The 27,855-nt window shown below is 37.6% G+C and overlaps 1 protein-coding gene across 2 annotated transcripts in view; it reads right to left on the bottom strand.

The window, feature by feature from the left end:
- The window catches only part of RNGTT (RNA guanylyltransferase and 5'-phosphatase), a 230,848-nt gene that overhangs the window by 16,783 nt on the left and 186,210 nt on the right, over positions 1–27,855 (bottom strand). For both annotated transcript variants that reach the window (XM_070796090.1, XM_070796092.1), the window contains one exon: positions 26,232–26,298. In XM_070796090.1, the coding sequence (XP_070652191.1) occupies positions 26,232–26,298 (67 nt within the window). The remainder of the gene's footprint in view (positions 1–26,231; positions 26,299–27,855) is intronic.

Genomic DNA, 27,855 nt, shown 5'->3' with positions numbered 1-27,855 from the left:
CCTAACAATGCCCCAAATGGGGTTGTTTGCAAGACTGTGTTTCCAACAGACACAGAGTTCTGTGCTCCAGGACATTAAGAAACTGCTGCAAGCAGAGAGCTCTCTATTTGACTATTTTAAATGAGTTTGTAACATAAACTCTTTCGCTACACTTAGCTCAGTTTAACTATTATGATCTCAGAAAACAGGTGAGCTCCAAGAAGAAAACGGACCCTAAATAGCCACACATGATGGGATAGATGGGTTCAGTTACTCTTATTTTATGCTTGGAGTCTCTTTCTGAGCCACCTTCAAGTGCCAGAGGTGATGGACTACAACATTCTTCTGTACTTGACGTTCCCCTACTGCACACAGTGATGAAAGCTATGTGGAAGATACTTTTTGTCACCCTGGCATCTCATAAAGAAGTAAGAGAACACTTATAAGATATGCAGATCCAAGAACTGAAAACAGAAAATGGGTCCAGAGGGGCCCCTCACTTTCCAGTATTGGTTTCTCCACATACTCACAACTTCCTCACTTTTGTGACAAGTAGCCCATATAACTGCCTAGTTCTAGGGGTTGCAATCTCAAGTTTTTCAACTCAGCATTTTTTTAGGCTCTATTAAACAGGTATTAGGCCAAGTGCTTTTACGCTCTTTGCATGTGTACTAAGTCACTTTAGTCGTGTTGACTCTGTGCGATCCCATGGACTACAGCCTGCCAGGCTCCTCTGTCCATGGGATTCTTTAGGTAAGAATACTGGAGTGGGTTGCCATGTCCTCCTCCAGGGGATCTTCCTGACCCTGGGATTGAACCCATGTCTCTTACATCTCCTGCATTGGCAGGCAAGTTCTTTACCACTAGCACCACCTGGGAAGGCCTTTTCGCTCATTATTTCAAGATGTGTCCACATGCAGTGGATCATTTACTTTCTAGAGGGAGGAGCAGGCACGTACTGGCAGAAAGTAGGATCACGTGGAAATAAGCCATATATTATCTTTTGCTTCATTCTTGTTTCTCCTGCTAGGACCACCTCTCTGAATTAATAACAGGTTTGTGCAAATGCTTAATTTACCTTAAGACAATTCACTTTTTACAGCCGAGTGCTTTAGAAAGAGTACCAAGTCCAGAATCTTGGCTAGAAGGGAGCATAAGAGCTCACCTAGGCCTCTTTCTCTTTTTAGACTGAAAACAATGAGGTTCACAGAAAGCCTGCAATTTGTCCAAAGTATATGGTTCTGTAGGGGCAGAGTCAGAATGAGGGTCCGGACTCCCTGCATTTCAGTCTTGCCCACTGACCCTGTGGTCTACGAGGCAACCCTTCACCAGTAACCTGGGCAACTTAGCAGGTCAAATTTCTACTTGCAGTCACACAAGTTTCACCAAAGAGGAGGAAAATGTGTGACCCAGCTTATCCCAACCTACTATGGACACACACACACAAACACATCTCATAAAACGATTTATATCTTGACGTGGTACACTTTGCTGTTTTTCCTTCTATTTCATTCCATTTCATGAAAATCAAAGACAAAACTGGTTGAGATCCATGTAACTGCTCTCAAGACCAAGCACCAAAGTTAGGAAAAAACTTCACGGAGTATATTAAGAAAATAATAAATTAATTTCAAACAACTAACAAGTTAAGGGAGGCATTTTACCATTTCTGGTCTTGAAGTATATGAAAAATGGAGGCGGACAACTCTCCGGGTAGCAAGTTAGACCCCACTTTACGGCTCCTTCACCTTTTCCACGTCCTCTCCTTTCCCAGAGTGATACCCATTGGAGAGGCTGTCCTGCGCCAGGCAAATGCTCTCACCCATCTCTCCCATGGCCCCTCGGCACAACACGCTGGCCTTGAAGAGCTGAGGCTTGACTTTAATAATTTCAGATGACATTTCCTTAGAGAATTGAGTTTATTCTGTCAACTCCTGAAATATCACGTGATTTATTATTTCAGAATATAATTTCTTCCTTCTGTTTATGTTCCCCTTCATTAGATGGTAAGCTCCTTGAGCAAACAAAACAAGGGTCCTTGTTTCGTTCAGTACCAGAGCTCACTGCACACATAAAAAGTGCTCGATAAATGTTAAAGGAAAAAAAAAAGAAGAAAGTTGAAATGCATTATACAAAGAATTTATAGAAATGACATCAGATTTTGAAATATTTCAGCTGTTATTAAATGATTTTCATCTCTTGGACTGATCAGGCTCTCACGTCATCTTTGCTTCCCCTGTGGCTAACCACCACTCTTTAAACAGAATTACTTTCTCTGGGAAGTCTGTTCTGACTCCACAGACTGTCTGCTTCATTGATATGCTCTCACAGTACCTTATTCTTCCCCTTATCTTAGAAAAATAGCCTATTGAATTCTCTACATATAAGACTTGACAGTAAGCTCCATCAGGATGGTGCTTTAATACAATGCCTCTCATGCAGTATGTCCTCCATTAAAAATTTTGCATGCAAACATGCATGAAAAGTTCTGTACTTCTGAGCTGAAAACCAAACCAAACCAAAATTTTATAAACCCAACCTAATGACCTGATCCTATGCTGCTGCTGCTGCTGCTAAGTCACTTCAGTTGTGTCCAACTCTGTGCTACCCCATAGATGGCAGCCCACCAGTATATGGATCAATCACAGCTTTCTGAGTAGAAGTTCCTTTAAACCATGCTGCCACATAAAATTAGGCTTCTCCTTTGTGGCTGTGGGTACAATTTCCAGTGAAAGAAGAAATAGGATGTCAGCTATTGAGGAGAACTGAAGGGGTAAAGAGGAAGGAGAAGATAAGCAAACACAACATCTACCATTCATTTTCATGTCAGATGGAAAATAAACATACAAAATAGTTAAGGCATCCCACTGTATCATATTCATTATAAAACAGAATTTTCTGCTTCCTAAAATATTAAAGATGATTATGCATCCACCCAGTATTTATCAATATTGTTTACAGTAGGAAAAAAGATGAATGTATCATTCCTTTTTGTATCAAATATACAAGTAGGAGAAGCACAAGAAAAATATACGGTGTAAATATGCAAATTTTAAATAAGTAATTCATCTACATAGCTAAAGAGGAGAGTCAAAAAGCTAGTTTAAAACTCAACATTCCAAAAACTATGATTATGGTATCTAGTATCATCACTTCATGGGAAGTGGGAAAACAAAGGAAACAGTAACAGATATTATTGTCTTGGACTCCAAAATCACTGCAGATGGTAACTGCAGCCATGAAATTAAAAGATGCTTGCTCCTTGGAAGAAAAGCTATGACAAACCTAGACAGTGTATTAAAAAGCAGGGACATCACTTTGCCAACAAAGGTCCATATAGTTAAAGTTATGGTTTTTCCAGCAGTCATGTATGGATGTGAGAGTTGGACTATAAAGAAAGCTGAGCTCCAAAGAATTGATGCTTTTGAACTGTGGTGCTGGGGAAGACCCCTGAGAGTCCCTTGGACAGCAAGGAGATCCCAATCAGTCCATCCTAAAGGAAATCAACCCTGAATATTCATCAGAAAGACTGATGTTGAAGCTGAAGCTCCAATACATTGGCCACATGATGGGAAGTACTGACTCACTGAAAAAGACCCTGATGCTGGGAAAGACTGAGGGCATGAGGAGAAGGAGACAACAGAGGACGAGATGGTTGGATGGCATCATCAACTCAATGGACAGGAGTATGAGCAAACTCCGGGAGATAGTGAAGGACAGGAAAACCTGGCATGCTGCAGTCCATGGAGTCTCAAAGGGTTGGACACAACTTAGTGACTGAATGACAACTGACAGGAACTCAAATATCTTTATAAACATTAGCCCTTCACATTCTCATGAGCTAGTTTTACAAGATTCCTATTTTAAACAGTGACTTAGGACCTATGTAAATAAGGATAAATTCAAAATAATTCCTGCCTTCCTGTCTGCCACTCTAAACTGAGCCTAATTTTCCATGTATTTTCCATAATAAATCTTAAGTAAGATCTCCATAAAAATTTCCTATCGAGAACAGACTTATGGACACTTTTTTTCTGTGTTTGGGGTGTGTGTGTGCACATACACGTTATGTACATGATAGGTATGTTTATGATGTGTGTATACATTTTTTTTTCAAATTTTAAATATCAAATCCAGAGTTTTTAGAAAGCATGTAGCTGCTATTTGGATATTTAAAAAAACAACTAAAACAGAGATGGAGTAATAAATCAAACCTTGCGATGAGGCTAGGAACAGAAGGCTCTTTTGTCATTTTTGAACCTTCCAAGGCCTAAAGATAAACAAATCTCAGCCCTCAATTCCTCCATGTCTGGGGCCACATCTAGCACCTGCCCTGCAGAATGAGGAAGAACGCCTCATCAGACCACCGTCTGTCACATGAGCATTGCTGAGCTTCTCGGAGCAGACCCAATGCTTTCAAGAAAGATAGTATGGTTGCAGCATCTCCTAGACCTGCCTTATTCTGAATTCAGCTCTTTCAAGAAGGCTGTTCTAAAGAAATTCCAGTTTATTATTGCCAATGAATACATGACCCCTTGGTAAACTAGACCAAATTCATAACGAAGGGCAGACATATGCTACCAAGAGGCCACAGACTGTGTTTACAAAATTCAGAGAGCTAGTCATGGAAGGTTTCAAGCTTACTTTCTCCTGACTCCAAAGCTCTTAACCATGTGATCTGAATAGGATTCTCAAAACATTTATTTTATATGACTTTGAATGTGTTCACCTTCCTTTTATAAATCCTTAAAGTCAGAAAACTCATAAATTACTGCCTTTTAATTTTGGTTGAAAAGAAACTAGAAAACCAGACATGATTTACTGAAAAAACATATTTTTAATTTAAAAAGCTGTATTAAGACAAAGACAAGAACCCCAAATCTCATACTTAATCCTGAGTTCCTTCCAACATACCACACTACTTCTTTTTACTTCTTTAGTTAACCATATAGCATGCAATTTAAGGACAGCTTGGTACAATATTTTCCTCACCTTGCTAGATATTTGAGACAAGTTAGGAAAGAGTGCTACAAAAGATGCACTGGAGAAGGAAATGGCAACCCACTCCAGTGTTCTTGCCTGGAGAATCCCAGGGACGGGGGAGCCTGGTGAGCTGCCATTTCTAGGGTCGCACAGAGTCGGACACAACTGAAGCGACTTAGCAGCAGCAGCAGCAGCTACAAAAGAATATAAGGAACTGTGGATTAGGTAGAACTAGAAGAAACTCTTGGATTCTGGTGCTTTTGATACATGGGTGTTGTGCTGCGTACGGCACAAGCATTAGGCTCTATGCTACGTCCCTCTATGCTGTTCAGGTTGTAAGCCACATAACCTGGAGCACAGTGCTTAGAATCTGCCAGATGGTTGCTGTTGGTCTGAACGAGTTAACCTGTGTAAACCATTTGGTACAGACATCAGGGACTGCAATTCTGTTTGCCTGCTTTCCTGTTATTTTCTGGGGTTGTTCTGCACTCAATTTATGTAAGGAAAATATGATCATGTATTACATAAACAGAAGAATTCTTCTTCCATTCTATTTATGTTAACTTCCATGTTAAACAGAAAATAAAACTAAATAAACTGAAGAAACTAAACCCCATGCAGTTCACCCTGACTTATTCAATATATGCATCACTGAATATACTTTATACAGCATACACATGTGGCGATGGTACTGGTGGTGGTTGAGTTGCTAAATCACGTCTGACTCTTTGTGACCCCACGGACTGTAGCTCACCAGGTGCCTCTGTCCATGGAATTTCCCAGGCAAGAATACTGGAGTGGGTAGCCATTCCCTCCTCCAGAGGATCTTCCTGATCCAGGAATCAAATCTGCTTTTCCTGCATTGAAGGCAGTCTCCTCCATCACAAGCATTTTCTCCACTGCCGAGCCACCAGGGAAGCCCCCTCATAGCATATATATACAGTTCTATGTAGTATAAAAATATTAATGGTACTAGAGGAAGACAAATACTTGACTATTAGGTTTACTTTTATTCTATTATCAATCTGAATTGGAAAAGGCTGGCTTTTCCATGAGGTTATTGATAAATTATTAAAACCAAAGTCACAACTGGCTTTGAAACAACACCTTGAGCTCAAAATCAAAATGTCTCCTGAAGTTAGACCCTGCAGTACAGACGGGAACTCCTAAGCACAGTCACATGCTCTAGTTTTTAGGAGAGGTGTATCAGCTTTCCAAGAAACAGACCTGTGGTGTTAGTTATGTACTCATGCAGTTTCTCATGTTAAAGTTCTTCACATGAAGGAAAAAGTCAAAAGAAAGTATCTCAGAAGACCCTAATGATCTGGATCCCAAAGTTGGTAAAAGACTAAAGCCCCTATTTATAATGACTGGCTACAAGCTTTAGAGATGAAGTGAGGCAGGGGTAGAAGGAAACATCATTTTCTAAAATGACTTTTATAAGCCTGATGCAAGATGCTTTATCCACACTATTCCACAGAATAAGGCAATAACTCTAAGGAGGAGACACTGTCATTCCCATCTGATAGATGAGAAACCAAGGTACATACACTGGATGACAATCCCACCAGATTCACCTAGTTCTTGTCTATCCTACGGTTCAGGGATTGGTTTGCTTTTCAACTGGATGGCAAATCATCCTTGTGCATTTTAACAGATTCATGAAAGAATTTCCATAAAGATTTCTAAAAGCTAATTATGAAAATTAATCCCATACCCCATAAATGGCATAAACATGTCTCACACACCAGCCTGCCACATTTCTCACAATTAAATCTCAGCCAAAAAAAAGCACAAAAGCCAAAACAAGCTAAAAAACTGAAGGGTTCTATTCTTTTTGATAAGATGTATCTTCTTCCTAATCTTTCAGATTTCTCTATTGGTTACATAGCATAAGCAATTTTCTCACAGGAAATCTCCTGTATTTATAGCAAGCTAATTGCTCTCTAGAAGTGATTGTCATATGTATGTGGATGGTTTTGGATTCAGTTTTGTCAATAGCTGGGAAATTAATTCATGTCTCATCCCATGCAAGCTTTATGTTTTAAGAGATTAAAAACCACTACACAGACCGATTACCAGGGAATTTCTGAAGACTACTCTTAATTTAAAAATTCATTAATATACTTCCTTGTGGATGAGACAATCTATGAAACTGTTTGCTATGGTCAGCTCAATGTTCCATCTAATTGTGAGGGGAAATATCTGTTTATTAAAAATAACAGCTTTATGCTTTAAAGTTTAAATTAAAAAAAAAAGTTTATCTTTTAATAAATGTGCTACATTGACATAAAGACAAAAGATTCCAGCCAATAAAATGCTTACTAATCTTATATACCAAAAGTTACAATATGCTACTTACTACACAATGACTGTTTTCTCTCAAGAGAGAAATATAAGCAACATTTTGCAAACTTCATCTTGTTGAAATATATTCCCGTCTGCTGAGCTTCTTATTTTGTACTAGCAAAAGAGAAATATACCACTTTTGCTACTGTCAAATAAAAACTATTTAAATGATTACCAATTTTGACTCTTGCTCTAATTTTTTTTAGCTGCATGCAGTAATACACTTTCAAAAAATGATGTCAGGGATGTCTCTTTACTACAGCAAAATATTAAAATAGATAACTGGTGTTATCAATGTATGGTGCACCCCTGAAGAATAATATGGAGAACATTTTTTTAAAAGAGGTGACATCTATTTCTTTATTTCTTTATATTGAGTCCCTCTAAGGCACGTGATACCATCATTATAAAGGCCTCTAGCAATTATGAGGGTTTTGTATAAGTAACCCTAAAAAGTTTAATATGTTTCCAGGATCATTCATTAACATTCAGAGCACCTACTATTCATCTACTTCAGTGGGTGGGATACATACTTTCTCAATTCAAACATGGAATGTTTCAGTGGCAAGTAAAGATCTACATATGCAAAATCCTAAAAGTTAAATAAGAATACAGGAAAATAAAAAATTTTATAGACAGTATAAGATTATTTGCCAAGTACATGACATAGATTATATACCATTCCCAGAAAGAAAGGACTGTTCCTTAACAGAAATGGGCTCATACCTCCCTTACTGTTCTCACCATACAGTCTTTGCTTTTTAGCCATTTGTATACATATCTTACCCATGGAGGAGGAAATGGCAACCCACTTGAGTATACTTGTCTGGAAAATCCCATGGACAGAGGAGCCTGGAGGGCTAAAGTCCATAAGATCACAGAGAGTCGGACACGACTGACTGACTGAGCACAGCACACATACACACCTTAAGTTCCTGAAAAGGCAGATTTTACAATTTTTCATTTCTGAATCCCATCACAGTACTGAAAGATAGCCAGCACTTGGCATATGCTCAATCAATGTTTATTTGAGCACCTGAATAAATCAATGACTGATGACAATGACAAAGGTGGTGAAGACAACAGCCACGCTCAGGGCCAGGCAATGTTCTAGGTGTCTTGCGTGCATTAACTAATTTACTGTTAGTTTTCTCTTGGTATTACCATTGAGAGACCAGCTTGCCCCCACTCATCTAACTCCTTCACGCCCTTCCATTTTGGGCTTAAATTTGACTTCTTTAGGGAGGTCTTCCCAACTCACTAGAAGAAGATACAAACCCTTGCCCTCTATCCAAATTACCCCTTATCTTCCCTATCATTATAATCACTTCCCTATAATTATATCACTCCTGAAGACCTGATTCAGTCAGCAGTCTGGTACATTACACAGTAAACTACACCAAAGCAGGGACCATGTCAGTCTTATTCACTGCTCTGATCCCAATGTCTCTCCAAGAACATGGCACATAATGGGTACCTAATAAATTTAAGTTTAATGACTGAGTGATGCAGGAAGTCATTATATGTTCATATCAAAAAAACATGCATAACAAAAAATAAGCAAATCTGAGATGATTTGAAAGAGTCAAATATAACTGTCCAGAAGGTATCTGAAGATTCAAAACTGTGGTTTAAGAGAAAAATGAGGTAAAGATTTGAGAGTCACCAGGAGGCTATTACTCCACAGCTATAAATGACCACATAAAACTGTGGCATTATGGATGACCCATTTCTGAATACATATTAATTGTATATTCAGGAGAACCCAGCATCTTATGTTTAAGTTGTAAGCCCCCAAAAGAAAATCAGAAAGGGGCCTTATCAACTGTAAAATTAATTAAGATGAAACCATCCTCTAAGAGGTTCCTCTTAATAAGAATATAGTGCCATTTTAAGTGCCTGGAACCTGCCATCAGCATATTTCTAGTTTGGTAGAAAAGCTTCCAGTTTATGTGGAAGCTATCCTGTGTGTTTTCTTTGAAACGACCATGGTGAAGCTGAACTACACTGACACCGTGCTATACACCAGGAGCACTCAGGCAGCAGAGATGAGCTTTGCGTTGTAGACATGAGGGAAGCATCTAAATCTGCAGATGTGCCTAAAAGAGATGTGTGGATTACAAGCCACACGGCACTACTGCCGCAACACAAACATGAAAACTCCTGCACAGCACTGGCTGACAGGAGAAAAGAAGGCAGAACTGTTTCAGCCACTCTGCCTGAGAAGCTTGAAGATACACACGTGTTTTGGGAAAAGTACTATTAAGTTCCAAACCTGTTTTACATCACTTGGGGTGGCTGTGAGTAGCGGTGACAGAGACATCAATGACTGGCACGGTGAGGAAAAGAGACGGTGAAGAAAGGCAGCAGCGGGCTCACTGAAGAAAAGAAACCACTGCAGATGAAAGAATGTCATTTCCGAGCAGAGCTGCTGAGGCTTTCTGACTTCTTGGCTGTATTCACACTTATACAACCAGTAAGCAGAACTACGTTCAAATATTTAGGATCGTGAGAACCAGTGTACATAATTAAAAGAAAAAAAGGGTAAGTTTGTAGGCTGTTCTAGCAAACAAAACGTTACAGAAGTGCAGTACTGTCTTGAGGCAAACACAGCAGAATTAAAACCTTATTTAAAAAAAAATATGAATGCAATAACAATGAATGAAAGTACCACACTTTTTCTAGGAGGGTGTATAGACACCTTTAGTCCCACTGGTCAAAGCTTATGGATGTATATAATTGGGTGCAAATTAAGGTTACTGATTTAACAAGTTTAGTTCCTAATGTTCCCTAGAAATTTTGGCACTTTTTAAGTTACTGACAGGAAAAAAAAAAGCAGCAAGAAAGGAACTGTCAGAATTTGACTCTGAGAAATAATAGTTGACAGCAAATTACAAACCCCAAAGCACAATCATCCTGGGCCACTTTCTGAAGCAATAATTGGTTTAAGATGGCTTGGGCTTCCCAGGTGGCACTACTGGTAAAGAATTTGCCTGCCAATGCAGGAGACATAAGAGATACAGGCTCAGTCCCTGGGTCAGGAAGATCCCCTGGAGGAAGGCATGGCAACCCTCTCCAGTATTCTCTCTTGCCTAGAGAATCCCATGGACAGAGGAACGTGGCTGGCTACGGTCCATAGCGTCACAAAGAGTCAGACACGACTGAAGCGACTTAGCATGCAGCATGCACAACTGGTTTAAGAGGAATGAGGCTATCGCTTTATTAAAGCACAGGCAAATAGCCCAAGATGATACTCAAAGTTATGTAAATTATAGAACACTTTAAGGAGGTAGAGTTACTTTCAATGTATCAAAGGGAAAAAATTAACATAAATGCTTGCTTAGAAAAGCTACATGGGAAAATTTTCATTAAATGATGAAGATATTGGGTAACTGAACTCTTCATTGTCTTGCATTTCTATGGAGCTTGCTCTATTCAATGCACAGTTGTGTGAGTTGACTCCCTTGGAATACATGATCAACATCTCCAATGGAAAATTTAAATTAGCAATATTTTCACAAAAACAGTGCTGTAAAGAACAAAGAGACTGGGCTTAGGGAGTCAGGAGAACCTGAGTTCTGATCCCAATTACAATATATCATTTACTGGTTGCATGACCAGGGGTTAAGTTATTTAACCTCTCTGTGTCTTGATTTTCTCATCTGTAATAGAAATAGTATTTACTTTGTAAGACTTTATAAACATTAGGAGGTATAATAATCCTGGGTATATAATATGCACTGAATAAAAATGATTTCTTTTGCACTTCATAAAAATACCTTATTTTTTTTCTATTCCTAGTACAAGCATATGCTAGCATTCCATTTATGCCAGAGCTGTTTTTGTATATTATCACTGATCTTCACAAAAACATTTAACTTTAAAAGTAATGTCAAAGGTTTTTATTTCCAAAAGAAAGAATATATATATATGTATATACAATCAGAAATATGCAAATTCTACTACGGGGTAGTATATCACTAGAGTTCAGGTTTCTGCTTCCAGATTACTGTGTAGAAACACTGAAGGAAATTTTAATGAAAATGGTACACTAGAGGAGCTAGATTTTTAGACTTATTTGTGTATTCTTTGTAAACAATTATTTAACTCAATAACACAGTGTTGATGCTGTTTTAAAAGTCAAAATCTTGAAGATAACTCTCTAAATAAATAAGTTGTGAAAGCAACAACAAAGGGTAATTATCACCTTCTGTGGGGAAAAAGGTATTATGAACTGATTTCCTTCTCACAATAAAAATCTGCGCTGAACAAACCTGAACCAATCAATTTGTTGTGTTTTTCCAGAATACAGTCCCCCCTGTGAAAACTATGTCTAACAGACTCAGGTTTAATCTTAACTTCTCAAGACACACAAAAGGAGATGAAAATAACTGAAAAAACAACTATGGAAAACCAAGATCTTCCGTGACTTGAACTGTCAGATTCAAAAGTATAACTAGTCACATTAAGAAAGGTTCTCTAGTGCATTCACTTCCTGTCACAAATAATAGTTCCACTTGAGCAGGAAGAGAATGACGGGAAAAAACATAACAAATAGAAACATTAATTTGAACTATTTTTATAGTAGTCCCACTTCAAATAATGTGAAGAAGATATAAAAACATTTTACTACCTGACAATTATGACTTTAGGAATCCAGGACCCTTCTGTCATTGTCCATGGCAGTGAGCATTATTGTTAGTGACTTTATCTGGGCCTACAGAAGCCATCTGAAATACTCAAATGAATCACCAAGAAAATGTCTGTTCTTGATGGTGAGTTTGGTTCTCACCTAAACTTTTCATTTTTCTCTAAAAAAGTGTTAGGTCCCCCAGCCCAGTTCCAAATTAAAATTTCTTAAAATGGTCTGTATAGTTTCACTGTTAGTGTGGCTGTTTTTTGTTTCTGTTTTTTTAATTCTCTTAACACTGATTTACCTCTTCAACCCTATCTCGGATTACTTTCTTAAATAAACTGCTTTTATACTCAAGGCAAAACTTTTATAGCTCCACTCCATGTTTTATGTCTTCTGCTTCCCTAGAACACCTGTCATCCTCTTATTCTTAACAGTAAACAGAGAAAGACAAAGTCTCAGTCTCTCTCTCTCACACACACTGTTATATACCTAACTGGTAGAACACAGTTCTTCTTCACTTTATAAATCCCACTTCAACCGCCCCAGCACACAGTTCTTCCTCAACTTCTGACATTTATAGCGAAGTCCAAGCAAACACATCACTTCCTACCTTTCATTATATATCTTTTCACAAAGAGATTCCTTTCCATGTCACCAACCAGACTATTAATAAGTTGGGGGCAGATAAAATATTTTTTAAGTTTTATTGTATTTTTTAATTGAAGTATGGTTGATTTACAGTGTTGTGCTAGTTTCAGGTGTACAGCAAAGTGATTCGTTTATATTTATGTATATATATATATAGTTTTTTCAGAGTCTTTTCCTTTATAGGCTACTGAGAAAATATTAATCTTTATATCCCTGTCTTCACCAAAATACCTGTATATATATACCTAATTAATGCTGCCTTTTGATTAGCAGGTCAATTCTGTGATACGGAATGGATAAGAGAATAGTATGTATAGTCAAAGGGATAGAGAACTGTCAGCATTAGAGGGATGTGGGAGGTAGCAGAAACGAGGGGACAAGAGCATGGGAAAGCCCAGTGCAATTTACCTTTGCTACAGTGGGCAACAGGAAGCCACTCTTGGTGATGATTTAAAAACAAACAACAAAAAAAGCAAACTAGTAGGCAAGGTTCTCAAGGTCCAAAACAGGTCACTGAATTTATACCAGAGAGTGTCAAGATGCCTACAACAGAAACTATCAAGGAGCAGGAGGCTTGGAGGAAGAAAGCGACATGGCTCTACTCAAGTCACTCAGGTGACCATTAGTTAACTGCCAACATGACTGAGTGAAGCAGAGGCCTGGCCCTGAAGAAGGCAGATTTATTAAGGACATTTGTGACTCCACCAAGAATGAGGAGAATTCAAAAGAATAGACATGTCTTCACTTTTTTCTCCCATTTTCCATAATTGCATTGATTTAGTAAATCATAAAGGCTATTGAAAATCCTCAACAGACTCAAGATTTTATTCATTATGGATAAGAAGCCCTATGAGGGCATGGGAGTCTAAATTCTTTTAATAGGATAAAGAGAATGGAATAATTCATCACTGGTAGTAACTTACTCCACTAATACAATGTCTACCTTTTCCTTGCGTGGCCCCATGCCACTGCAGAAAACTCCACTTTGTGACATCTCATGACCTATATCATATGCATGTTGCCTTATTTCATTCATCCTTTTGCTAAACCATAACCACCCTGAGAACATCTCTCTGCTTATTTTCACTGTCACTGCTTTCGACATCATCCAATTACCCTTGCGCTATGCAACCAACCTACTCATCCTGAAACTTAGAAAACATCTGTTCCTTCTCTGCAATTCTGCTCTAGTTCCTTCTGTGGCTAAAATCAGCCCTGAATCATCCAAATTCCTCCAAGATACACTGATCTTGAAAAACATTAAAATGGTTTAATTCCAGCTATGCTCACAAAGCATACTCAACTTTGAGTCAGAAAATGAGAAACTGTTTTTCACTTTATTTAGCAAAACTGTCACACCTGGTGGGAAAAAATCTTGCATAGGAGGTACTTTTTCTTTCTGAGCTAATCAAAGCACAAAAAATGCTCAGGTGATTTGTTTATATACCTGATTTCTTCCCAGCTGGTTCGTAAATAAATAGATTTCTAGAGACTATTTTAAATTAATAACCACATAATACTTTCACCCAAATCTCTTGGATATTAAGAAGTAATAAAGATAAAATAAAAAGCATTTACTACAAAAGAAAAACAACAAGGAGGGTGAGCCTCTCTAAAGCCTTTTTAAAAAATCATGGCTAAGGAGAAATATATGACACAATAAACTCCAAAACAGATGCTTTGGGAACAAAAAGGAAAATACTCCACAACTAGATCAGAAGATATTGTAATTAGAAGCCTTTTAATATCTTAGCAATTCACAAATGTTCTCAATACAAGACTCTCAGCTTTTACTGTTTACAATTAATGAGCATAAACACTTAACAATGACTAAATAGGTAGCAGAGGTAAGATTGTAACTTTGTGCTCTTGATACTCTCATCTCTTTATTCATAAATAAACCACAATGACTCCATCGTGATCCTTGTGGTAGAATCCTATTTCCTCTGGTCAAGTCATTTAGTCTAATCTGGGTCTTAACTGGTATTATACCAATTACAAGGATAAATCTCACCAGCTGTACAAGCAAAACTCAGAAGGGTTTCAAGAAATATAATATACTATATATAATGTAACATAAAAAGTAATTACTAAATAGCATCCACTAAAATAATACTCCATAGGACACAATATAATATAAACTATCTGTTGTCTTCTATGTCTTCCTGATCCATAAAACTGAAAATGCTAAAAGTACCTATACTTTACAGGCTGTCTGAGAATTAATTAGAATAGTGCCTGACACTTGGTGCTCAATAAATGTTGGTTATGATTTTTATTTGCTTGATAATAGTACTAACTGAACTAACTGTTTATGCTTTTGCTTTTTAAACAAATATATTACTCTGTTTTCCTTCTTTGTGTTAGAAAGTTTTCAAATACTGACAAAGTATTTAAAAAAAAAAAAATTAGATATCCAAAGAGAGAAACATGGTTGTAACATTTGATAAAATGCAAAAAAAAGAAAAAAGATACATTAGAGGTACATTTAATTTAAATATTCTTCTATACTATTTTTCAAAGTTTCAGCCTTCTTTGGCTAAAAAAATGTTTTACACAAAATGAATTTTCCACTAGACAACCACTTTTATTAGTTAAAACCTAGAAAGTCAAATCTGATTCTAAAATATTGCAATCTATTGAGAAGAAATTTTGGATAGCCAAATAATCTAAAATGTCATTTTATGTGTCTATCTACAAAGATTCTAGATTGATTAATTTTTTTTAAAGATATATGATGTGTGTTCTATATCGTGAACACACAACAGAACAGAATCACAGTATTGTTCTGATATTGTGACTACTATCAGACTGGAAGCTTAGTATAAAACGATTAAAAGTACTTTAGTACTAGAAAGAACATATTACTTCAGCAGATGAGACTCGTGAAGCTATTTCCTTGTAGCATTAATGTTATGATCTGGTGACACTGTTGAAAGAATCCAAATGGTATCTTGTATTTGCAATGTTAAATTTATAATAGCTTCTCCAAACCTTACATTTCATTTAGTATAGTTTGTGAGTTTTCTGAACTACAAGCTTGTCATTTTTACTTACTGGCAAATAATTCTAACAAGCAAATGAAATCTGGAGATGTGAAGAAAACAAATATGTAGCTCACTATTTAGAAAAAACTAAAGAGATACTTGGATTTATTTGACTGTATTTTTAAATACCTGTTTAAGACAAAGAAAACCCTCCTACTCACACCTTATAATATCTACTTCTGACAAAATAGCATTTACTACAGTAATTTCAAATTCCTGAAGGTGCTCGAGGTAGTAACTTTAATAGTGCTGATTATAAATCATTGGCAACATTAATGGATTTGTATTATCTAGGCTCAAAGCTTCATAGTTTGTTACTTGAAGAGTCAAGGAAGAGAACACCAATCTGGAGTGTTCCTAACTGCCTGAATCATGGCCATGTAACTCTTGAAATGGTCTTCATTGCTACCTCTGCCTTGGCAGAGGGGGAGAGAAGGTTACTAAAACTTTATTAGGCAAGAGGACAAGTAAATATGCCTTCCCAATTGGCTACTTACTGGAGAAATTCTTTTTCTCTTTTTGTGGGAAGAAAATGAAATATATAACTTCCAGAAGTCTAGCATATAATCTAGATCAGAAACCATGGCATTTGTCAGAAATGTGACCTCAACAATAGTCACTTTAGATATGATCTTTTATTTACATGGTTATCCCACTCCAGTACTCTTGCCTGGACAATCCCATGGACGGAGGAGCCTGGTAGGCTGTAGTCCATGGGGTCACTAAGAGTTGGACACGACTGAGCAACTTCACTTTCACTTTTCACTTTCATGCATTGGAGAAGGAAATGGCAACCCACTCCAGTATTCTTGCCTGGAGAATCCCAGGGACGGGGGAGCCTGGTGGCTGCAGTCTATGGGGTCGCACAGAGTTGGACACGACTGAAGCGACTTAGCAGAAGCAGCAGCAGCAGCGCCTTTGAAATTCTTTTTAGAAGTAAAATATTCGTAGGGAAAAAACCCAACAGGTTAAGAAACACTGTTATTTCCTTTCACCAAAACAGGATGTCTGCTGCATTATGAATACCTAAATACATGATACCATTTTCTTCTGAGAACATTTCAAAATTCAAAAAAAAAAAAAAAAGCTTAGTCTTTTTCTCTCTAAACCACATTTACAATAAGAGTCACATTGATATAATAAATCTGGTTTTCAAAAAGAAAAACTAGAATATGCTAAAATGATTTCTAATATTTTTCTATAAAGTGTCTAACTCAAGAGAGATTGAAAGTAACTGGAATTTACAGCTAAGAAAAATGCTAACTTTCTTAACTGGAAAATAATTTGAAGACTATTTTTAAAATGTTCTCAGAATAATGTATTCATGAAATCTACATTTCAAATAGAGCTACTATATTAATAATAATTTACAACCACAATCTTAAATTAGAAAATTAATTTATGTTGCCTCAAAGACATCCCAACTCAAGATACAACAGAGATCAGAAAATAAAGTTTTAAGGCAGTAAATATATATGCAATTAGAACCAGAGTTTTAAATATTCTGATGAACTTCATGGTAAATACTTGGTAATTAAAAAACAAAAAAATTACACAACAACCAAAAAAAACACAAGTTTATAGATACAGAGAAGAGATTAGTCGTTGCCACAGGCAGTGGATGAGGGTGGGAAAAATAGATGAAAGGCCTTAAAAGGTACAAACCTCCAATTATAAGGGAGATAAGTTCTGGGGATGTAATCTAACAGCATGGTCGGGCAGTTCAGCTGCTCAGTTGTGTCCAACTCTTTGAGACCCCATGGACTATAGCATGCCAGGCTTCCCTGTCCATCACAGCATGGTGACTATAGTTAATGTGTATGCATGCATTCTAAGTAGCATCAGTTGTGTCCAACTCTGTGACCCTATGGACTGTAGCCTGCCAAGCTCCTCTGTCCATGGGATTCTCTAGGCAAAAATACCGGAGTGGCTTGCCATGTCCGTCTCCAGGGGATCTTCCCAACCCAGGGATTGAACCTACCTCTCTTAAGTCTCCTGCACTGGCAGGCAGATTTTTTACCACTAGCACCACCTGGAAGCCCACAGTTAATAATACCATATTGTATACTGGAAAGTTACACCATATTGTATATTACTTGAAAGTTGCTAAAGAGTAAGGGCTTCCCAGGTGGCTCAGTGGTGAAGAATCCACCTGCCAATGCATGAGACGCAGGAGATACGAGTTTGATCCCTGGATTATGAAGATCCCCTGGAGAAGGAAACAGCAACCCACTCCAGTATTCTTGCCTGAGAAATCCCACAGACAGAGGAGGCTGGCAGGCTAGTCCATGGGGTCACAAAAGAGTCAGACACAACTGAGTGACTAAATATACACACACAAGGTGATGTATATTAAGTAGACTGACTGTAATGATTGTTTGCCATGTATACAATATCAGATCATTATGTTGCATATCTGAAACTAATATTATGTTACATATCAACTCTACCTTAGTAATAATAAAAAAAATACTTGGTTTTCTAGGCATTCTTCAATAATACTGTTAACAAATATTTATTTAGTGCTTTTACATCGTAGGCACTAGGTTAACTGTTGAGGATACAGACATACACAAGACACAGTCTAGCCCTATGGAATTCAAATTCTTATAGGTAAGTTTTTTAAGGACATGAAGGTAAGAATACTGAAACTAAGACATGTATGACTACAGGCCTGAAGTGTTACTCAATTCTGGCAATAACATAGCCCAAAGGGCCTTGGTAAAAATGGCAGGAAAACTACTGCTATTGAATACATTTTGGAACCCTAAGTGCAATTTCTATGTGACTTGTTGGTAACAATGCATGATTTTAAACGTCCAGAAAGTTATAATATGGGCTCACAGAGAGCCCTGCAAGGGTCCTGAAGCACTCTGGTAGCAAGTATACAAGATAAAATGCTGTCAGCGACTTAATAGCTATTGCACAGAAGCAGACAGACTTTTGGCTTTTACAACAGTTTGTGGGGTGTTTTGTTTTTTTTTAAAGCTTCTTTCACTTTTTGAATCTGCTTTCAACAAAGAAATATTCATGCCTGCTCTGATTACTGCAATATGAGACACTGAAAATTTACCTTTCTGCTCACTGTACTACAGAAAACTTATTCAATGAATATGGCACACAAATCCACAAATCTAGATATGCTTCCACTGCTTTCTCTCAATTTCTCACTCATCTATTTCTTTCTGTTTGTTAATCTGGGAGGATCTTAACTTAATTTCTTTATCTTCAAAATACATGAAATCATTTGAAAGACAGAGTAGGTGTGGAAGGTTCTTTTTTGTTCTTGAGAATTAGGGTTCTCTTGAAACAGAAAGAAGCTTTGCTTGGCTCCATAAAACACCTTACCTCCACTCTCAATAATCTTTTCCTATGCTCTCTTCCTCCCTCTCCCCAGCAACCATGATGTCCCCTCCAAAGCCAGGCCAAGGGCTAGCATCAACTCAGGGGCAGGTAAGCTTCCTCCACTCTCCTGTACTGCATCAACATGGCAGATGGCAGCATTAGCTGGACAAGTCCTACCTCACAGCAGTGCTGGTGAGTCGTGACCCATTTTCCAAGGAGAGAAGTTAACTGAGTGTGCTGAGACCCACATTTAAAAACTAAGTCAACAGAAAAATAAACAGAACACAGTGGAGAATACAGTGGTTACATCACACTTCTTTTGGAACTTTGGTTTACATTGTGTGTATATAAATGCATGTATGTGTATGTGTACTGGAACTCAATGAAAATTACAGTCCTACAGGTTCACAGTGACAAGTATGGAAGCCACTAAACCAGAATACTCAGTTCTACAGCCTGCATCTTTATCTGATGTAATACTTTAGCTACCTTAGAGATTGAGAAGTGTCAATATTAAATAATTCCCTTCAGTAAAATACATTGATCTAACAAAGCTAGTGGAGATGATGGAGTTCCAGTTGAGCTATTTCAAATCCTAAAAGATGATGTTATGAAAGTGTTCCATTCAGTATGCCAGCAAATTTGGAAAACTCAGCAGTGGTCACAGGACTGGAAAACGTCAGTTTTCATTCTAATCCCAAAGAAAGGCAATGCTAAAGAATGTTCAAACTACTGCACAATTGCACTCATCTCACACACTAGCAAAGTAATGCTTAAAATTCTCCAAGCTAGGCATCAACAGTATGTGAACTGTGAACTTCCAGATGCTCAAGCTGGATTTAGAAAAGGCAGAGGAACCAGAGATCAAACTGCCAACATCCGTTGCATCACAGAAAATGAAAGAGAATTCCAGAAAAACATCTGCTTCTGCTTCACTGACTATGCTAAAGCCTTCGACTGTGTGGATCACAAAACTGTGGAAAATTTTGTGGATCACAAAACTGTGGGAATACCAGACCACCTGACCTGCCTGAGAAATCTGTATGCAAGTCAAGAAGCAACAGTTAGAACGGGACAACAGACTGGTTCCAAATTGAGCAAGGAGTACGTCAAGGCTGTATACTGTCACCTTGCTTATTTAAATTATATGCAGAGCACATCACGCGAAATGCGGGACTAGATGAATTACAAGCTAGAATCAAGATTGCCGGGAGAAATAACCTCAGATATGCAGATGACACCACCCTTATAGCAGAAAGTGAAGAGAACTAAAGAACCTCTTGATGAAAGTGAAAGAGGAGAATGAAAAAGCTGGCTTAAAATTCAACATTCAAAAAACGAAGATAATGGCATCCGGTCCTATCACTTCATGGCAAACAGATGGGGAAACAACGGAAACAGTAACAGATCTTATTGTCTTGGGCTCCAAAATCACTGCAGATGGTGACTGCAGCCATGAAATTTAAAGATACTTGCTTCTTGGAAGAAAAGCTATGACAAACCTAGACAGCATATTAAAAAGCAGAGGCTTGACTTTACCAACAAAGATCCGCATAGTTAAAGCTATGGTTTTTCCAGCAGTCATGTTATGGATGTGAGAATTGGACCATAAAGAAAGCTGAACACTGAAGAATTGATGCTTTTGAATTGTGGTGTTAGAGAAGACTCTTGAGAGTCCCTTGGACTGCACATCAAACCAGTCAATCCTAAAGAAAATCAGTCCTGGGTGTTCTTTGGAAGGAATGATGCTAAAGCTGAAACTCCAGTACTTTGGCCACCTCATGCGAAGAGTTGACTCATTGGAAAAGACTCTGATGCTGGGAACGATTGAAGGCAGGAGGAGAAGCGGACGACAGAAGACGAGAAGGGGATGACAGAGGATGAAATAGTTGGATGGCGTCACTGACTCGATGGACCTGAGTCTGAACAAGTTCTAGGAGTTGGTGATGGACAGGGACGCCTGGCATGCTGCCATCCATGGGGTCACAAAGAGATACGACTAAGTGACTGAACTGAACTGACTGATCTAATGAGCCACACATTTTTTAAAACACCATCAGTCAGTGAACAAACAGAATCAATCTTCTTAGCTTTTTCAGTATTCTCTAAGAGAGACCCCATCTCTTTTGGAGTTTTTTTGGACCTACTGCATATGCATATGGATACAAACACCAATCATACATTTCCTGGGCTGTAAAGAGACTTTTAAAAATTGAAGCTCAGAAAGCTTAGAGTATGAGACTGTGACTAATGGCACCCAGTTCCTCAGCAGGGATGGAACTGGGCATGAGGCAGAGAATAACTCAGCTGTACTGATTATAAAATAACTGCTTCAGAATAATGTTTATATTCCTTACTTTTCACATATGGCTGCTGCATGGAATTCATAGTTAAAATACAGAAGACATGTTTCAGCTGTTCTGCCGTGTCAAAGTGGAAACTGTATGTGACTCAGCCTCACAGCTTCACACACTTCTTGAGTTGACAGAACTGCAAGAGGCAACTAATATCAAGCCTGGCGGGGAGGGACAGCCCTGTGGCCTTGAGACTCTCCATAACAACCACTAAGTTGATTAAAAGTGATGCTGACAGGCTTCAATCTTTCTTTATTTTATGTGTTCTGGCTGCTAAGTGGAGCCTCCAGGACTAGAACCCTATGAGAATAGCACTGAGATTTTTATCAGACTATAAAATGCTTTAGAAAACAACACTGAATAATAGGTGTACAATGTAAACTATAATTTAAACTTGACCATGTCTATAAAAATAAACTATGGATAACAGGACTATATACACACTGAACTAAGACAAAGGTATTACGCAAAGACATATAGAAATAACCACCCCAAAAAGTTTCTGACAACCTGAAAGCATAGGAAGAGGAATTAAGTAAAATTTCACTTTAATCAAAATGTTTCTTTTGAATTTCAAAGACTGAATATAAAGATATAATGAAATCTATTTCTTTCTTAAGAAAACCCTAAGTCACACACAACCCAGTACATTTAGAAACCTGTCTTAATCTCAATGATGGTGACAGAAGTTAGTATTGGATGAAAGTGAAATGTGCTTCATTTATAGCACTCAACAGTAGCTGTGGATATGTGAGACAATTCTTTTCTTACACTGTATTATAACTCATTATAAGATGATTAGTGTTTTATTTAGTTTATCATATTTTAGGAAAATAAGAGCATAATCATGTGTGTTTAAAATCAAGTTCTTCGGATGACAAATTTCCCATGAAAACTTAAGGACTGAGCTTCTTTGAAAAAAGAACCTTCCAATGACTTATAGAAGGTGTTAGGAGATGCAAAAGGCAAAGTTGGAATAACTTCCTCTAAAAATAATGAAACCTGAAGCTAGCATATAGATGTGCTGGTCTGAAACTATAATGAAGTTCCATGTTTGCACACATCTGTATCTAGGGTGTGAAGGAGGGAGGGAGAGAAAGATGGTGGTAACAATTCATATTACACACTAACAGTACATACATCTATTGTCACCCTATAGCAAACTGCTGAACTCATTTAATGCTTGTCCAAGTATCTATCACCCTTTTTGTGTTTTTCTTTTTCTTTCTGATCTTTATAAATTGGAGCTCCTTTTTAGACATACAACCGTGAAATTTCTCTTTAACAAATGTAACCTCTAACACCAAGCCACTCACATTTAGTCTTGTGATGTTAATGAAATGAGAATTCCTTTTCTTAAATATTCAAATGAACAAACGCCTATCTTGATTTATAAAAATTCCAACCAGTATTCTCTTAAGAAAAGCAAAGCCATTTCCATTTATTAAAGGTTATATATGATATCTATACCATATAATATAGTATCATTACATTTAAAGAGAGAAAAATACTGGTACTTCATGACCAAAAGAAGTCAGATGCAAGGTAAGGAGCAGAGAAAGAAACTTAAATTTCTAGCCTAATCTCAAGCATTTAAACTATGGGTTTTTTTTTTTTTTAAATTGCTTTCCAATTAACTTGTAAGCATTCTAATTAGATAGGATCTATATAGCATTTTCATAAGAACCACAGGAATTATAAAAGAACCTCAATAATTAATGAGGATAAGAAATCCTTTCATAGCATATGAAAGAAATCTTTCCCATGGAAACATCAAAGGAAAAACATGCCCTAAAATAATGGACTTTTTTCTATTGAGTTGATTATCCAGGCATAAAGGGTTGACAAAGGATTGACCTCTGTCACTGGGCTTGATAGAAATAAAGAAAATGATATGTTAATGGATGAGGTGAGTGATGGAGGAATCACCCTGATACATACACTTGTTTTTGAGATAACATGTAACATGTAACAGACATACACACACACAAATTCTACCTTTCCTTAAATGTATCAGATATCTCTCTCACTTTTTCATTATTTCAGTTCTAATAAGGGGAAAGAGAATTTTCCAAATCAGTGGATAGGAAAAAAAGTTGGGCTTTTAGAAATGTTTCTGCTGAAACTTATCAGGATTCCTGGTTTTACTGTAGAATTTGGTGAACAGGATAGTGAGGGAGGCTTATGAAGAGACTCTTGGCAACTCCACTTGTGTTCCAGGGATGTTAAAAATAGGAAAAAAAAAAACACAAAGTACTTGAATTCCTGTCATTACTTAGGGAATCAGAAACATTCAAGAGGGTTCACAACTTAAGACCTTAACATGGACTTTTGAGTGTCTTAAGTTAAACTAAGGAAGGTATTTAAAGAAATGCTGATGCTATGGTAGCTAAATAAGGTATTTAATAATGTCAATAATGTGACTAACCTCCTCAGTATTGTATATCTTGTATGTCCTATTCAGGCTCAGTATACTCTGAAAAAAACCTTTGTTTTTCAAAGCATAAAAATATGTCATATACACAAGGGGAAAGGACTTTGAAAAGAACAAACTTGGAGGATTTACACTACCTGATTTCATGACTTATTTTAAAGCCACAAAAATCAAGACTGTGATATTAGTGAAGGCCTATAGTATAGACACATGGGGCTTCCCTTGTACCTCAGCTGGTAAAGAATCTGCCTGCAATGCAGGAAAGGCTGGTTTGATTCCTGGGTTGGGAAGATCCTCTGGAGGAGGGTTAGGCTACCCATTCCAGCATTCTTGGGCTTCCTTGGTGGCTCAGATGGTAAAGAATCCACATTCAATGCAGGAGACCTGGACTTGATCCCTGGGTTGAGAAGATCCCCTGGAGGAGGGCATGGCAACCCACTCCAGTATTCTGGCCTGGAGAATTCCGTGGACAGAGGAGCCTGGTGGGCTACAGTCCATGGGGTTGCAAAGAGCTGAACATGACTGATACAGCACAGTATAGACACATAGGTCAATGGAACAGAATAAAGAGTTCTGAAATAGAGATTCACACACACACATATGGTGAACTGATTTTCAACTGAGATGCAAAGACACTGCAGTGGTGGAAAGGATAGTCTTTTTTAACAAATGGTTTTAGAACAAATGGATATTCTTGTGCCAAAAAGGGTTGGGGTATAGGAAGGCCAATATTCCTCTTTACCTTGAACCTTGCATCACACACAAAAATTATTTCAATTAGATAATAAACCTAAATGTAAAACCCAGAACTATAAATATTCCAGAATGATACACAGAAGAAAAATCCTTCTGCCTCTGGGCCAGGCAAACGTTTCTTAGATCAATACTAAAAGCAGGAGCCATGAAAAAAGAGTAATAAAGTGAATTCCATCGATATTAAGAATTTTTGCTCTTTGAAGGTCTTGTTAAGAGAAATCCCATATCTGATAAAAGACTTATATTCAGAAGATACAAAGAATGCTCAAAACTCAACAGTTTAAGAAAACAAACAAAAACAAAAAATGGCAAGTTTTTGAACACACACCTCACTAGAGATGTATAAATGGCAAATAGTACATGAGAAGATGCTCAATATTATTAGTCATTACAGAAGAGCAAATTAAAACTACAACGTAATACTATATACCTACAAGAATGCCTAAACTCAAGACTGACAATATCAAATGTTGATGATGAAATGGAGGAACGGCACTCATCCTGATGGTGGGAAAATAGTTTGGTAGTTTCTTAAAAAGTTAAAACACACAGCTACCATTTAACTCAGGCTTCCCTCATAGTTCAGTTGGTAAAGAATCCACCTGCAGTGCAGGAGACCCCAGTTCGATTCCTGGGTTGGGAAGAGCTGCTGGAAAACAGATAGGCTACCCACTCCAGTACTCTCGGGCTTCCCTTATGGCTCAGCTGGTAAAGAATTTGCCCACAATGTGGGTAGACCTGGGTTCGATCCCTGGGTTGGGAAGATCCCCTGGAGAAGGGAAAGGCTACCCACTCCAGTATTCTGGCCTAGAGAATTCCATGGACTGTATAGGGATCGCAAAGAGTCAGACACGACTGAGCCACTTTCACCATTTAACTCAATCATTTTGGTGTTAGGTATTTACCTGAGAGAAATGAAAATATATGTCCATACACAGACTTGTATACAAATGTTCACAGCAGCTTTATTTATAGCAGCCAAAAAGTAGAAACAACCCAAATGTCCCTCAATATGTAAAAGGATAGAGAAATTGTGCTAAAACCATATAATGAAATATTACTCAGCAATAAAAAGGAATGAACTACTGAAGTATAACAACATGGGTGAATCTCAAAATAATAACTGAATCAAAGAAGGCAAAAGAAAGAAATACAGTATAATTCCATTTAGATAAAATTCTGGCAAGTGCAAATTAATCCATAGTGATTAGATCAGTGGTCACCTGGGAACTGGAGGAGAAAAAGGAAGGGGAGGAGGTGGGGGAATTCAATGGGGCACAAAGACACTTTTAGGGGTGATGGATATGTTATTTGTCTTGATTGTGATGATGGTTTCACAAGGGTAAGTATAACTGGATGTCAAACTGTACAGTTTAAATATGTATATTTTCTTACATGTCTATTATACCTCAATAAAGCTGTCAAAAAAATTCTACTGGAAAATAGGGTAATGAAGCTCTAAATTCTACTCTTCTTAACTAATCACCAAATTGTACTGGTCAAATTTATTATGGGCAAGATTATTAAACTAACTGATTCACTGAAAAGCCGAAGTACTATTTCAGCAGAGATATGTAAAAGCAAACAAAATTAATAATTCACATTCCCCAATTTTTGTGATAGTTACTTGAAGGATTTTAGTGGGTTCTGGATGAACAAACTGTACCTAGGAAAAAATGTTAGAAAGTGAACAATCATACCTTGATTTGTGCAAAGGGTCTTTCATAACCTCCAACATAGAGAAGGCCAATGTTCTGAGGAAGCAACCTACAAATGAAAAGAAAAACACCATTTATAAAATATTCTTCCTTAAATATAAGGTTGTATAATTATCAAAATTTGCATAGTAGATACTTAATATGAAAAAATTAATATCTATGCAACTATTCTTGTCTTTTGCATGATGGAACAGTAACCAGCAGAGGAATAATTCTTATACTTCAGAAAATGGTGGGTAAACATTGAAAATGGCAACTTCAATGTAAAACAATCCAACAAAATAGTAATTCTAGCAAAATCACTCCACAGAAGAGAACTAAGCAATGCATAGATTTAAAAATCCATGAGTTCAATTCAAGAAACACTCTTTGTGTTTCTATACCATTAACTATGGAGACAATATTAATACAAACCTAAAGAGTTCGCTCCCAAAATCTAACAGGAAAACCAGACACACAAACAATTAACTACAACAAAAGGGAGTCTCTGATAAATGCTATTGCAGAGGTATTTATCATTGCAAAGTAGTGGAGTGAGAGGTACTTGCGATGGAGGGAGCTGGAGAAGCCTCAATAGGTGGAATTAAGGCTTAACTCTGATGGGTGGGTAAAGCAAAGGGAAAATTTTATAAACTAAATTCTGAGAATGCAGAAGATTTGAAGCAAAAAAGGAAACAAGTATGGCTCAAGAAAGGGATAAGTTAGCTGGAGATGAAAACCCAAAGAAAGCTTTAAATGGGCCATTAAGAATGTCAGACTTCGTATCTTTATTTCATAAGCAATATTTATTTTTTGTACAAACAATAAGTGCACATAAAAGCGAAAAACCATCTGGAGGGTGGGGATAAACTGGCTAACTTTCCTGCATCCTTCCTTCCTATTTAAAGAGGTCTACCATTCTTGACTTCTAGGGGCTTCCCTGGTGGCTCAGCAGAAAAGAATCTGCCTGCAATGTAGGAGATGTGGGTTCGATCCCTGAGTGGGGAAGATCCCCTGAAGAGGGCATGGCAACCCACTACAGTATTCTTGCCTGGAGATTCCCATGGACAGAGGAGCCTGGCAGGCTACAGTCCCTGGGGTCGCAAAGAGTCAGACATGACTGTAGCAACTGTGCACGCACACATCATTCTTGACTATACAAAACATTATGAATAAGGAAATACCATCATTAGAACCATGCTGTATCAGGGCTTCCCTAGTGGCTCAGTGGTCAAGAATCCACCTGTCAATGCAGGACACGTAAGTTTGATCCCTGATCCAGGAAGATCACACATGCTGTAAAGCAACTAAGCCTGTGTACCACAACTATTGAGCCTACACTCTAGAGCCTGCGAGCTGCAAATGCTGAAATCCATGTGCCCTAGAGCCTGTGTTCTGATCGGGAAGCCACTGCAATGAGAAGGCCATGTATTGCAACTAGAGAGTAGCCCCTGTTCACTGCAGCTAGAGAAAAAAACCCTGTGCAGCAATGAAAACCCAGAAGAGCCAGAAATATAAAAAATAAATAAACATTAAAAAAAAAAAGAACTATACTTGTGGAGCATGTAGTCATGCAGGGTAAGAGAAGCACACAATTAAAGTAACTACTCTATGGTGTCTTACAATC

The sequence above is a fragment of the Bos indicus genome, chromosome 9 (assembly GCF_029378745.1).
Source record: "Bos indicus isolate NIAB-ARS_2022 breed Sahiwal x Tharparkar chromosome 9, NIAB-ARS_B.indTharparkar_mat_pri_1.0, whole genome shotgun sequence".
Taxonomy (NCBI): domain Eukaryota; kingdom Metazoa; phylum Chordata; class Mammalia; order Artiodactyla; family Bovidae; genus Bos; species Bos indicus.
The sequence above is the reverse complement of the archived record's forward strand: the minus strand, read 5'-3'. Positions and strand labels throughout refer to the sequence as shown.